Source organism: Mixophyes fleayi, chromosome 3 (genome assembly GCF_038048845.1).
Source record: "Mixophyes fleayi isolate aMixFle1 chromosome 3, aMixFle1.hap1, whole genome shotgun sequence".
NCBI lineage: Eukaryota > Metazoa > Chordata > Amphibia > Anura > Limnodynastidae > Mixophyes > Mixophyes fleayi.
The window spans coordinates 343,183,485-343,196,722 of record NC_134404.1 but is presented as its reverse complement, the minus strand read 5'-3'; the positions used below and the strand labels follow the sequence as shown (position 1 = coordinate 343,196,722).

The window sequence follows — 13,238 nt, the reverse complement described above, 5'->3', positions numbered from 1 at the left end:
GTGCACTATATGGATAGATTCACACACAGGGCCAGGGCCTGTGATATCCCAGCAGCTTAACTGACTGACATCTAACCTGATCCCATTAGGATACTGCCCCAAAGATCTGGGATGTAGCTTCATCTTTCTATTAAATTATTGTAATAAAAAAGTATAATATAATGTATAAGTAAAAAATAATAAAAGTGGTCTCTGTGATCCCAACCTCCGATGCTGGAGTACGTCTGCGTTCACCTCGCAATGTATCGGCTTGAACTCATTTAACCATTAGTTTCATTCATGTCTCTGGTAAACGCAGTGTGTGTGCTGGCTGACACTTCGTAACACTGAGTGCACCATTCATATTTCATATTCTAGTTTAGGTGTAGCCAGAACTTGTAGCTGTATCAGGCTGTACTCACACTGTTTACTATAGAGGTCAATAATGCTTGATGGTTACATCCATCAAAGCAGCATTTACTGCATTACATTGAGACAAAAAGCAACCGGAGTGTAAGTGTCGTGTTTCCTAAAACATACATTTTTTTGTAATAGAGTAATCAGGCTAACACTGAGCAGTATATATTTTACCATCATGTTTCATATATAAATGTTTCAGTTTTGGGATTAGTCGCCCTTTAATATTCATTATACAGTTCAATGACACATTACCTTGAGATCCATTGTCATTGTCTATTGTCTGCTCTTGACCTCCATGTCTGGTCTTTGTCAGCACCTTCACAGAGCAGGAACTTATGGTTTCTTCATCAATTAACAGCGGAAAGTGAAAAGAAGAATATTTTGTATATTATGACATTATTCATCTTGCCAGCAGCATATTGTTATTTGTTTACATACCAACTATATATCAGCACCTCTATATCTTCATATAGCGCCACATTTAAACAAAATGTCTACTTCCCACTGGGCACCCTGAATCTCTGCGATACTGGCGACATAAGTTATATGCCCCTTTTTACCAATGTTATTAGATTGATTGATGCCGGTGTCATCTGTGCTGTTTTGGTTCTCGTTGCTTTCTTCCAATTGCTCAGAAAGATCCATGTCTGTAAAACATGATAAAACACACATCCATGATACGTTTACACGCATGATCACTCAGATACAATACAAAAACAATCGTAACATACTTGACTCCAGGCTGCTGGAGGCACTCTGCATCTCTTGAGTGTTGGACAAGGTCTGCTCTTCTGGAGAAAGAAAACAATGGACATTTGATGTTGTAGTTGGGTTGCAATGTATAGATTTTGCTCATTTTGGGCCTAGATGCAAGTATATGGCTGGAGCACAAAAATACGTATTTTAATATGGCATATGCGTATGAAAATGCTGTTGGACTTCTGGCCCCTTACCCACAGAGAAGTTAGTGGGTAGGCAAATGTAAGTTGAGTACAGCAAGTGCTTTTTCACGAATGTGTAGCACACCCCCTGTAGATGCGGTTTATTTTGACTTGCCCAGGAGGAGTATCTTGTGCAGATGCTAGGTGATACATGATACACCAGAAGCACAATCTAGTCGCTGCTTGCTCGTGTTTTTCCCTCCAGCCGATAGTACTTCAGCCATTAGCATCTCGGGTATATTATGGCAAGTTACTGCCATCTATTAGTATTTCCATTTTGTTATTTCCAGTTGGAAAACCGCAGGAAAGAAGATTCCCATTGGATATATAAAGTGGTAAATGCAGAGTATAGGGAATGTTTTTATTTACTTACATTTTATATTAAAAAAATATTTTCATATTTCTAAAATGATAAATACACTACTCTATTGTGTATCTCACACTTGATAGCATTACATTATATTGTGACTGATCTTTGTCATGTGACATTACACAAGTTATACATAATGTTAATGTAATGAAGTGTCAGGCACACAAGAAAGAACTCGGGGACAAACGCAGGATTTGTCGAGGGGGATTTCTACACCACGCCTCCAGTGGGCGTGACCAGCATGCATGGGGGCGTGGCTATAATATTAGACAGTGCTTGGCTGCTCTCCAACTCTTCCTATCCCCATAATATACATGGGCAATGCTGCGTGCACTACTGTTAGGTGCATGCAGCTCTCTCATGCAGAGCCGTGTGAAGCAGGGGCAGGGTCCAGTCACCTCAATTATACAGTGCCCCAGGCTTGGATGGGGGGTTTCCAGGCACTAGGAAACACCCCCCCCCCCCCCCCCGCTTCCTCAGTTTGCCTATAGAACTGTGTATTTACAGTGAGCGGTTCTAGTGTGAAACCTATACCTATACTCTATACACATCTGTCCACCTGACGTAACAATGATGCTGTATTTGTGTTGGACACATCTTGAGAAGTGAGAGCAATTTTGCAAATTTTTCTATGCATGTTTAAGTTACAGAAATACATTCAACTGTAAATCAGGACCATTGTTTTCACTAAGTTGCCTCTTCGTTCTAGTGATACAATATCACGTTGCAAAGTGTTAAAGTGATCTGTAGGATGGCAACTGGCTTCTAATACTGAATGAGTTCTGTATATTTTGAATTTAGTTTCATAAAGAGGTGAGTTAGACACATCGGTGTGACAGGAACCTCACATCACAACTCCGTGACGTTGTTACCCGTTAGATCCCAGGATGTGTTACATGTGGCCTAGCCTCTCCTACTGGAATCTTGCTTATACATGGCCATTCAATGCACCCCCTGCATGTCTGTGTGTAGCCAGTTAGGGGTGAATGAAATAGATGTTCTGACCAAAATCAAACTCACCTTAAATCAGGAAAGAAAATGCTTGTCTGTAATGAATACTGTCCTTCTTCATGGGGTGTGATACATATGTTCGACAGTTACATGATCAACATTTATATGATGAGCACCCTAATATAGACAGGGCTGGAAAGTTGATAACAGTGGGCCTGATTCATTAAGGATCTTAACTTGAGAAACTTCTTATTTCAGTCTCCTGGACAAAACCATGTTACCATGCAAGGGGTGCAAATTAGTATTCTGTTTTGCACATAAGTTAAATACTGACTGTTTTTTCATGTAGCACACAAGTACTTGATAGCTTATTTGTACACTGACATTTAAAGTTGATATTTGTGTGTTACATGAAAAAACAGTCAGTATTTAACTTATGTGCAAAACAGAAAACTAATTTGCACCCCTTGCATTGTAACATGGTTTTGTCCAGGAGACTGAAATAAGAAGTTTCTCAAGTTAACATCCTTAATGAATCAGGCCCTATAACATTGACAGTATTATTAGGTTGACAATAATATCCCTAAGCCTCTCCATATTTATAACCATATAATACTGTCTACATTTGAATTGTCAAACTAAAGTTGTCGACTTTCTCAATGTCGACCAAATGAATGTCTAGCTGTCGATCGCACACTCCTTCATTCGTCTAGCCACTTCCATGGCTCACCTACCTGAAGCTGCAATGAGTTATAAACCAGTTATTTATTTTGTATATTTACCTTCTGCTTCTGTATGATCCTTGTATGTTTCTGAGCAATCCATGCTCTCACCTGTGTAATACAGGGGATAGAAATCAGACACTGAGTGGTTGGTTTTTTTGCTTTGATAAAATACTATATATAAGATGTTTACATACAGGACTCCAGGCTGCTCATTTCTGGGAAGTTGTGTCTTCTGGGAGGTCTCTAGATAAAGATGGAACACAGACACGATGTCAGTGCGGAGACGGTGAAGGTATAATGTGACAACTACAGGGGTATTCTAACACAGTATGTGCTATATGTTATAGTGTAAGTATACCCAGGATGTCGGTCATCACAACAATCACCGGCTCTGAACACAGCGCCCTGAGACTCAGCGGGGGGCCGCCAGACACGGCTCAGCAGCCTAGTAGGAACACAGCGCCCTGAGACTCAGCGAGGGGCCGTCAGACACGGCTCAGCAGCCTAGTAGGAACACAGCGCCCTGAGACTCAGCGGGGGGCCGCCAGACACGGCTCAGCAGCCTAGTAGGAACACAGCGCCCTGAGACTCAGCGGGGGGCCGTCAGACACGGCTCAGCAGCCTAGTAGGAACACAGCGCCCTGAGACTCAGCGGGGGGCCGCCAGACACGGCTCAGCAGCCTAGTAGGAACACAGCGCCCTGAGACTCAGCGGGGGGCCGCCAGACACGGCTCAGCAGCCTAGTAGGAACACCAGTATGTGCTATATGTTATAGTGTAAATATACCCAGGAGGTCGGTCATCACAACAATCACCGGCTCTGAACACAGCGCCCTGAGACTCAGCGGGGGGCCGCCAGACACGGCTCAGCAGCCTAGTAGGAACACAGCGCCCTGAGACTCAGCAGGGGGCCGCCAGACACGGCTCAGCAGCCTAGTAGGAACACAGCGCCCTGAGACTCAGCAGGGGGCCGCCAGACACGACTCAGCAGCCTAGTAGGAACACTTTAAAGGAAAAATAATGCAGGTGGCCCAGTGACCCAGCCCAAGGTAGCCCATTATGGGACCGGCCCGAGGAACAGATGACCCCCAGCCCCTGCTGAGACTAGAGAAATGGTACCTACATTCTACATGTGATTCTCAGTATTTGTTCTTATTTTGTATATCAGGACAGACTACCACTGCTCTTGGCCTCTATACCAGCTGTAATTCTCAGTGTCTGTTCTTATGCTGCATGTATCGACATCTGCACAGTATTACTTTTATTGTTCAGTATGCTGAATGTCAGTGTTCTGTATGCTGGGAGTCAGCCTTCTGTATGCTGGGTGTCAGTGTTCTGTATGCTGGGTGTCAGTGTTCTGTATGCTGGGTGTCAGTGTTCTATATGCTGGGTGTCAGCGTTCTGTATGCTGGAAGTCAGTGTTCTGTATGCTGGGTGTCAGTGTTCTGTATGCTGGGTGTCAGCGTTCTGTATGCTGGGTGTCAGTGTTCTGTATGCTGGGTGTCAGTGTTCTGTATACTGGGTGTCAGCGTTCTGTATGCTGGGTGTCAGCATTCTGTATGCTGGAAGTCAGCGTTCTGTATGCTGGGTGTCAGCATTCTGTATGCTGGGTGTCAGCATTCTGTATGCTGGGTGTCAGCGTTCTGTATGCTGGGTGTCAGCATTCTGTATGCTGGAAGTCAGCGTTCTGTATGCTGGGTGTCAGCATTCTGTATACATTTCTTGCCCACGTGTCTACTGATGCTGCCTGTTTCATCTTTATATTAAAAACCGAAAAACTCAGTGCAGCCAGTTACAGAACAGAAGGTGGGTTGGGGAGGCAGGAATGACAGTAAGTAAAGATTTATACTACAATCATAGAGGGTTTGTTTTGTTGTTGTTGTTTTTATTTAATTAATTTGTAAATACTTTTATAAATGTAAAGTACACGGTCTGTGTGTGTGTTACTGTGTCGCCCATATAAATACATATACAATTTCTTTCTTGGAATTCCAACTATTATTTATATATCAGGAGACGGACTTTGATAATATGTATCCACACTTTGTCCTATTATTGAGTCCCCAGCTGTCATATGTGGCTCAGTCCTTCACTGTCCTATTAATAACATTGTTATTCCACCAACTCAACACACTAACCCCTCCCACTCACCACACTAACCCCTCCCACTCACCACCTCCAGCTCCTCCCACTCACCACCCCCAGTTATTCTACACCAAGCAAATGAATTGGCGCCATTTTAAAATGTATCAGTTCAGTCACTTGTAAGAAACACTGTATCACTGTATCAGAGCAATACAAAATATTTACACATCCAGTCCTCTACTACTAAGTACTCTGTGAATTGTGATCAATCAATATTCCAGTTTGCTACACACTTAGCTTCTGTATCAGAGGAGGGGGAGGTGGAAGTGTGGAGAATGATCCTGGATCTGGACACTAATAACCAGAACTATGTGATATATCTGCATTGTTATTCTAATATTCCGTTCCCTTCCCAACAGCTTCCAGAATGACGTCTGTATATCTATACATAACAGTACAGAATCTTACAGCCACACTCACTGTTCCCTCTAAGCTGAGCGATCTGGAAATGATAGTGTTAAAAAGCAAACTTCTAGGAAGAATCCCGCAGAGCGGACTTTGTGTATAAATGTGTAATTCCTAGTTAAATCCTGTTTAGCTGAGAATAATTAAATCACAAACCTCCTTCTCTCTCTTCTTTGTTACATTTAACTATCTGAGATAGTTTCACTTTGAGAGACTGCAATCCCTCCTACTGTGCTCATAGGGGGTTGTTCCAGCAACAGTTTAACCATTTCCTAATATATTTTTTATTCTCCTTACAATAACACAGCGTTAGGCAGACTGCTTTCTTATGCTGTATGACTGACAATGCACTCAGTGCAGTAAAGAGAATTCCCTGCTACCCTGCATGGATGGGCTACGTGCCCATCACATTGCAGTCATTGGTTTCTGGATTAAAATTTGGAAAAGATATCTGTGTATAATTGGTGCAAAAAACAGATCTTCCCATTTTTTGTAGTATGACAATGCTGGTGGATACTAGGTATGGAGAACTTCACGTTTCTACAGATATTACCCATTTTCTGACTGCGGAATTTAGAGATCATATATACCCAACTCATTGATTTATCATTTAGTTTCTCCTGGAGAGTTGAGCTCATGGCTGGAAGCTGTGATTGACGCATTACCTGTGCCTGATGCAAATCATCACCTGTAATAAAACATGCACCGGTACTCATGCGCTATAATGTACGTGCGCCATTCCCTTGATTGGAGTATGGTAACAATTATTTCTGATGGGCAGCACGGTAGCTCAGTGGTTAGCACTTCTGCCTTACAGCACTGGGGTCATGAGTTCAATTACCGACCATGGCCTTATGTGTGTGGAGTTTGTATGTTCTCCCCGTGTTTGCGTGGGTTTCCTCTGGGTGCTCTGGTTTCCTTCCACACTCCAAAAACATACTGGTAGGTTAATTGACTGCTAACAAATTGACCCTAGTCTGTGTGTCGGTCTATCTGTGTGTTAGGGAATTTAGACTGTAAGCTCCAACAGGGCAGGGACTGATGTGAGTGAGTTCTCTGTACAGCGCTGCAGAATTAGTGGCGCTATATAAATAAATGATGATGATGATGATTGGGGCAGCAGTATTGGGAGATGGGAATCAAGTCCCTTTATATCCTATGTAAGGAGGAAATTGTTAGAAGCACAAAAAGTAAATAGGAAGAGGTGATGGAGAGGGGTGAGAGACAGAAAACAAAAATAATAAAAATGTTGTGGGTATACTGTTACGTGTTTGTAGTGTACACGGCCTTGATGAGGTTTTAAGAGGGAAGTAAAGAAGGGAACAAGAAGGATACGAAGGTGCATGGGTGACTACATGATGGGACTGAGGGGCTGTGGTTTAACGTAGGAGACGCAGGAAAGGGAGAACAAGGTGTGGGGGTTGAAAAATGTTTAAATTAGTTGGCAACATGGGCAGCACCATTGGATATTTGCCGCTATGTTCTGTTTATTTGTGTTTCAGATCCAGTTTAATGGCTGCTGTGTATTTTGTGTGATACATCGTGCAGCGGTCGGACCGGATGAGAGGCAGCTGAGATTGGCCAGAGATGAGGTGGTAGTTAGATGGCTAGGTACACAGGGCATGAATTGGGATGGTAGTAAGTATATGCTGGTAATCCATGCCAGGGGAAGTGGTTTGGGAGTGGTGCATATAAGGTAGTTGATAAGCAAAATGATGGAGGATTTGTATAGATTATGGGTGCGCTCTAGCGTTGTAGTCGGAGATGCCGGCAGTATGTCAGATTTCAGAGAAGTGTGGATCAGGCCAGGATGAAACTGGGGAAATTTGTGACTTGTAATGGGAGCGGGATTTTCAGGCACATTCATCTAGAAGGTGAAGATGCATATGGACAAGATTGGCCAAAATATATGAGGCCTGATGTATGTCCAGAGATGACTGCTGCCCAGAGTCTGAGATGTTCTCTAAATCCAGGGTGTTAAAGACAATGACCCTGACCTCTGGCGGGAGGACAGAACCCTCTGCCCTGTGGGTGAGTTCTGTGAAACCTGCTGCACTGAGCTTCCAGCCACTTTCTTGCCCGATATTCCTGCTGTTGAATACTCCAAAGATCAGCAGATTTTTTGGGATGGAGAAATTACATAAGATATGTGGGAATATTCTTATAGAGACCCTATTCTGAACGTTACCCCTTGTAATGATGCAGTAATCAGGAGGATTTGCCCATCACCAGTCCTCATATTTATTGATGCCACTGCCAAGCTTACGTCCATTTCAAGTCTTAAGGTTCAGCCAAAGAAGTTGATTCCCATTGATATGACGATGTCTGGAAACCACTCCTGAATGGGGGGCTACGTTAGGACTGTGTCCTGGACATGTTTGTGCAGCAGTTCCTCTATTCCAACAGGTGCTGACATTTTACCTGCGAGGGGTTAATCTCCTCTTTGACCTTATATTCCTGCCCCTTGCTCAGCCCATTGGTGGTCATTACATTTTTGCTCCTATGTGTTAGGCTAAGGGCTGTTAGATGAGCTTTTAGAACCAAGGTACCAGAGGTCTTCACCTTCAGCAGCCGCCTTCCCGTAGAACTGGACTTGTTCAGAGGTTCTCGGATGCTCCTAGGACTTAACTCGAAGGTGGTAAAAGCTTATCAGAGTAACATAGCGCAGGAAGTAGGATAACCAAAGTACAGAACGCAGACAGCAGAGATGGGCCAAAGGTCAGGGCAGGTTGCAGACAGGGGGTAACCAGAAGACAGGCCAAAGGTCAGGGTAGGTTGCAGACAGGGGGTAACCAAAAGACAGGCCAAAGGTCGGGGCAGGTTGCAGACAGCGGGTAACCAGAAGACAGGCCAAAGGTCGGGGCAGGTTGCAGATGGGGGTAACCAGAAGACAGACCAAAGGTCAGGGCAGGTTGCAGACGGAGGTAATCAGAAGACAGGACAAAGGTCAGGGCAGGTTGCAAACGGGGTAACCAGAAGACAGGCCAAAGGTCGGGGCAGGTTGCAGACGAGGGTAACCAAAAGACAGGACAAAGGTCGGGGCTGGTTGCAGACGGGGGTAACCAGAAGACAGGCCAAAGGTCGGGGCATGTTGCAAACGGAGGTAACCAGAAGACAGGCCAAAGGTCGGGGCAGGTTGCAAAAGGGATATCCAATAAACAGGCAGAGGTCAGGGCAAACAGCATTCAAGCAGGGTCGAGGTCAAAGCCAAAGGTCACAACAGGAATCAGGTCAGTAGCAGAGTATCCACTGGATAGCAGAGAACAGGGCTGGTCTGCAGTAGTGCAGTACGAGGATGCTATAACCAGCAGGGAGGCTAATCCATCCCTGCCTTAAATATGTCACGGGCACTAGGAGTCTTGCCCAGGATTTCACCAGTTGACTATGCTTACCAGAGAGGCGGAGTTTGCACAGTGGTCCTCTGGCAGCAGGGTGAATAGTGGAACTTATATAATAGCAGATGGAGAGAGGATGCCAATGGAATTGATGATAGTCAGTGACTTGCAGCTATACTGGTAAATGAGTCAGCGACTTGCAGCTATATTGGTAGATGAGTCAGCGACTTGCATCTATAGTGAAAAGGCAGTTTTGAACCACGGAGACCAGGGTGGACGTGAGCAGGTGCAGGAAGGTAACAGGGAAGTCAGTGGTCTGCGTACAGCAAGTTGTACCACTGCTATGGTGAGAAGACTTGTCCAGGTGTAGGTAGGTAGCTGGGAAGTCAGTGGTCTGCATACAGCAAGTTGTACCACTGCTATAGTGAGAAGACTTGTCCAGGTGCAGGTAGGTAGCGGGGAAGTCAGTGGTCTGCGTACAGCAAGTTGTACCACTGCTATGTTGAGAAGACTTGTCCAGGTGCAGGTAGGTAGCGGGGAAGTCAGTGGTCTGCGTACAGCAAGTTGTACCACTGCTAGTAATTGAGGAGTAGTTCAGGTGCGGATGAGTGGAGGAATGCAAAGAGTCAATAACGGTATGAAGACACTGAGAGCACAGAGGAACTTGTTCCAAACTGATATGCAGCGATTACAGCTAATAGTCTATAACGGTGTGTATACCGCTGCTGAGTAGAGAGGCTTGCACAGAGTGGATATGTGGGATAATAACAGATAGTCAATCACAAGTATGCATATCACTGCTGAGTAGAGAAGCTTGTTCCAAACAGATATGCAGCGTAACAACAAATAGTCTATAGCGGGTATGGATACCGCTGCTGAGTAGAGAAGTTTGTCCTAGGCGGATATGCAAGGTAACAGTTGATAGTCAATAACAGGTAAGCATACCGCTGATGAGTAGAGAAGTTTGTCCACAAGGATGTGCAGGCACAGCAGGGACGCTGAACGGCTGTAGCGGGTATGGGAACCGCAGGTGAGCAGGGCAGGTAATCAGAAGCCAGCTGAGGACACGAGCAGGATACAGGAGTCTGTAGCGGGTATGAGAACCGCTGATGAGCAGAGCAGGTAATCCAGAAGCCAGCTGAGGACACGAGTAGGATACAGGAATCAGTAGCGGGTATGGAAACCACCGATGAGTAGCACAGGTAATCAGCAGGAAGCTGAAGACACTAGTAGGACACAGAAGATACCTTCAGAGACTCACAGGGAATGAGACTCAAGATCAGGCAACGAGGTAATGAGCACAGGTGCCTTAAATAGGGAGAGGTGCCTGATCCACCAATGAGATTAAAAGCAAAGGTCATAAGTTCTTGGATGCTGCGCATGCGCAGTACATCAAGATGGCGGACGGCCGCGGCTCAGGACAGGCGCCGGCAGGAAGGCTAGGGAACCACGCACCAGCGCAGAGTCACTCACGGTCCGGTGAGTGACAAAATACCTCAAATGACCAATCAGGAGCCAGGCTCCAATAACCTCCTAATGGGCCCCCAGGTGTTGCTTAATGAAAACTCCTACATGTGCACACGCCCGGCTGACATACTTGGGGCAGCTAGAAAAATGTGTGGACCAATTTACACCCATAGAGCAAAGATACGTTTCTAACGCGTAATAATGTTGTAATGTTAAAATGTATTTTATTTTACTTTATTTTGATTTTTTCCCAGGTGCTGAAGATATCCCCACCCCTACATGTTTTTTTTGTCCAAAATACAAAAATGAGACCAAATCACAAATATTTAGAACTAATTTTATTTACATGTTTGAAATATTTATTTTGGTTTGATAGTTTATTATTGATAAAATGTTATTTAAAAAAAAAACCTTTGTGTATGTGTTTCTTCGTAAATGTGTAATAATGAGACATATTTGTTAGTAAAATGTGTTATAAAGGGGTTTTTGTTAGCATGGAATAGTGCAGTGTGATTAGGTAATGCAGTGAAAGGGTTAATATGCAGTAATTGTCATTAAACGTGAGTGTGTAGTGTGCCAGGTGCCTGGAGTGTATAAATGGATGTTTGAATAAAACTGACACCAGCGCCCCTACACAATGTATATATATATATATATATATATATATATATATACATAAAATATGCAGTTTTACACTCCCAGATGCTCAGTGCATGGGATTAACCCATTGAAGGCTGTAGTGCCGGGTATTATTACGCTCCTGGCGCCGCGGTACACGCTTAAAATATATTTCTTTTCATTATATAGACTTTTAAATAACTAATTGGCACACTTGGTGACTAGCACCAGTAAATTAACTCCTCCACCGCCAGAGCACATGGAAAGATGACAAGAACACTGGGCCCGGACACGGATACATCTAAGGAAGGTGATATAGTTTGTTTTAAGACGAAGTTCACGAACAATTTGAGGCTGCTAAAAAAAAGTCTTAGTTTATAAACTATAGAAAATTTTTCAGATTTTACCAACAACTGAAAGTCCCAATGAGCAGCTGATTCCTGTGTACACGCTGTACACGTCTGACATGATTTACCTTCACATCTGTGCTCATCTGTCATAACCATCAGCTGAAGAGATCCTGACTCTGCACACTCCATAGAGATCTATGGACACTGCCGGTCCTGAGTGCAGACACGCTGCAGAATCGGAACGACAACGTTCCATCGTTGAACGAGATTTTTAGCCCAGTTTAACAATCAAATGAAACGATTACCCAGCCTTAGGAAGATCTGGTGGATTCTATTAAAGCTAAGGCTCTGAAAGAGCATCTTCCTGATAAGTCCAGAATTCACCAACAATCAACATTAAGAGGTAAATTAATAAGGGGCAAATCCTTATTTTTGGTGCTTTGCACAATGTCAGCAGCTTTCAGCCCCAAACCGCAGTATTTACTATCCTGTGGTTGGGAGAGTGAAAACTTAAACCTCTGGTGATATGGGGTGGGGTGAAATCCGCTAAATAACCTTTGGTTCAGTCCAATGCTCTATAGCACTGGTACCTGTGGCCTAAAAAAGTTACGATATAGTGCCCACTTTTGTGACACGACAAATGCCAGCAAGCCTTTGGGTACCAGTGCATACTTGTACTTGTAGTGCCACAAGAGCAGACACTATAATTATTGCCCCCTTGTTAAATAAATATTTTCCCCAGTAAATACAGAAATAATATCTAGTGCCCCATTGTATAAATAACAAATGGTGCCCAAATAATTATATAATTAATAAATAAATATGGGCAGCACGGTGGCCTAGTGGTTAGCACTTCTGCCTCACAGCACTGGGGTCATGAGTTCAATTCCCGACCATGGCCTTATCTGTGTGGAGTTTGTATGTTCTCCCCGTGTTTGTGTGGGTTTCCTCCCACACTCCAAAAACATACTAGTAGGTTAATTGGCTGCTAACAAATTGACCCTAGTCTGTGTGTGTGTCTGTCTGTGTGTATGTTAAGGAATTTAGACTGTAAGCCCCAATGGGGCAGGGACTGATGTGAGTGAGTTCTCTGTACAGCGCTGCGGAATTAGTGGCGCTATATAAATAAATGGTGATGATGATGATGATGAATAGTGCCCCTATGTATAAATAATTACTTATTGCTGCCTGGAAGTCTTTACCACTAATTAAGGACCCACATTACACAGGGAAGGATGGGCAGCACGATGGCTTAGTGGTTAGCCCTTCTGCCTCACAGCGCTGGGGTCATGAGTTAAATTCCCAACCATGGCCTTATCCGTGTGGAGTTTGTATGTTCTTCCCGTGTTTGCGTGGGTTTCCTCTGGGTGTCAGGTTTCCTCCCACACTCCAAAAACATACTGGTAGGTTAATTGGCTGCTATCAAAATTGACCCTAGTCTGTCTCTCTCTCTTTGTGTGTGTATGTTAGGGAATTTAGACTGTAAGCTCCAATGGGGCAGGGACTGATGTGAGTGAGTTCTCTGTACAGCGC

General features: G+C 44.1%; 1 protein-coding gene across 3 annotated transcripts in view; it reads right to left on the bottom strand.

Annotated features, from left to right (window-relative positions):
• LOC142145009 (uncharacterized) overlaps positions 1-13,238 on the bottom strand; it is a 34,087-nt gene that overhangs the window by 6,091 nt on the left and 14,758 nt on the right. Inside the window, exons 1-6 of one of the 3 annotated variants that reach the window (XM_075204441.1) lie at positions 6,092-6,144; positions 3,581-3,629; positions 3,444-3,494; positions 1,131-1,190; positions 960-1,046; positions 652-741 (exon numbers count right to left, since the gene is read on the bottom strand). In XM_075204441.1, coding sequence (XP_075060542.1) covers positions 652-741; positions 960-1,046; positions 1,131-1,190; positions 3,444-3,494; positions 3,581-3,599 — 307 coding nt within the window. In that variant the 5' untranslated portion in view covers positions 3,600-3,629; positions 6,092-6,144. Of the gene's footprint in view, positions 1-651; positions 742-959; positions 1,047-1,130; positions 1,191-3,443; positions 3,495-3,580; positions 3,630-6,091; positions 6,145-13,238 lie in introns of those variants that run through there. The other 2 variants (XM_075204439.1, XM_075204440.1) reach the window with 2 other exon arrangements.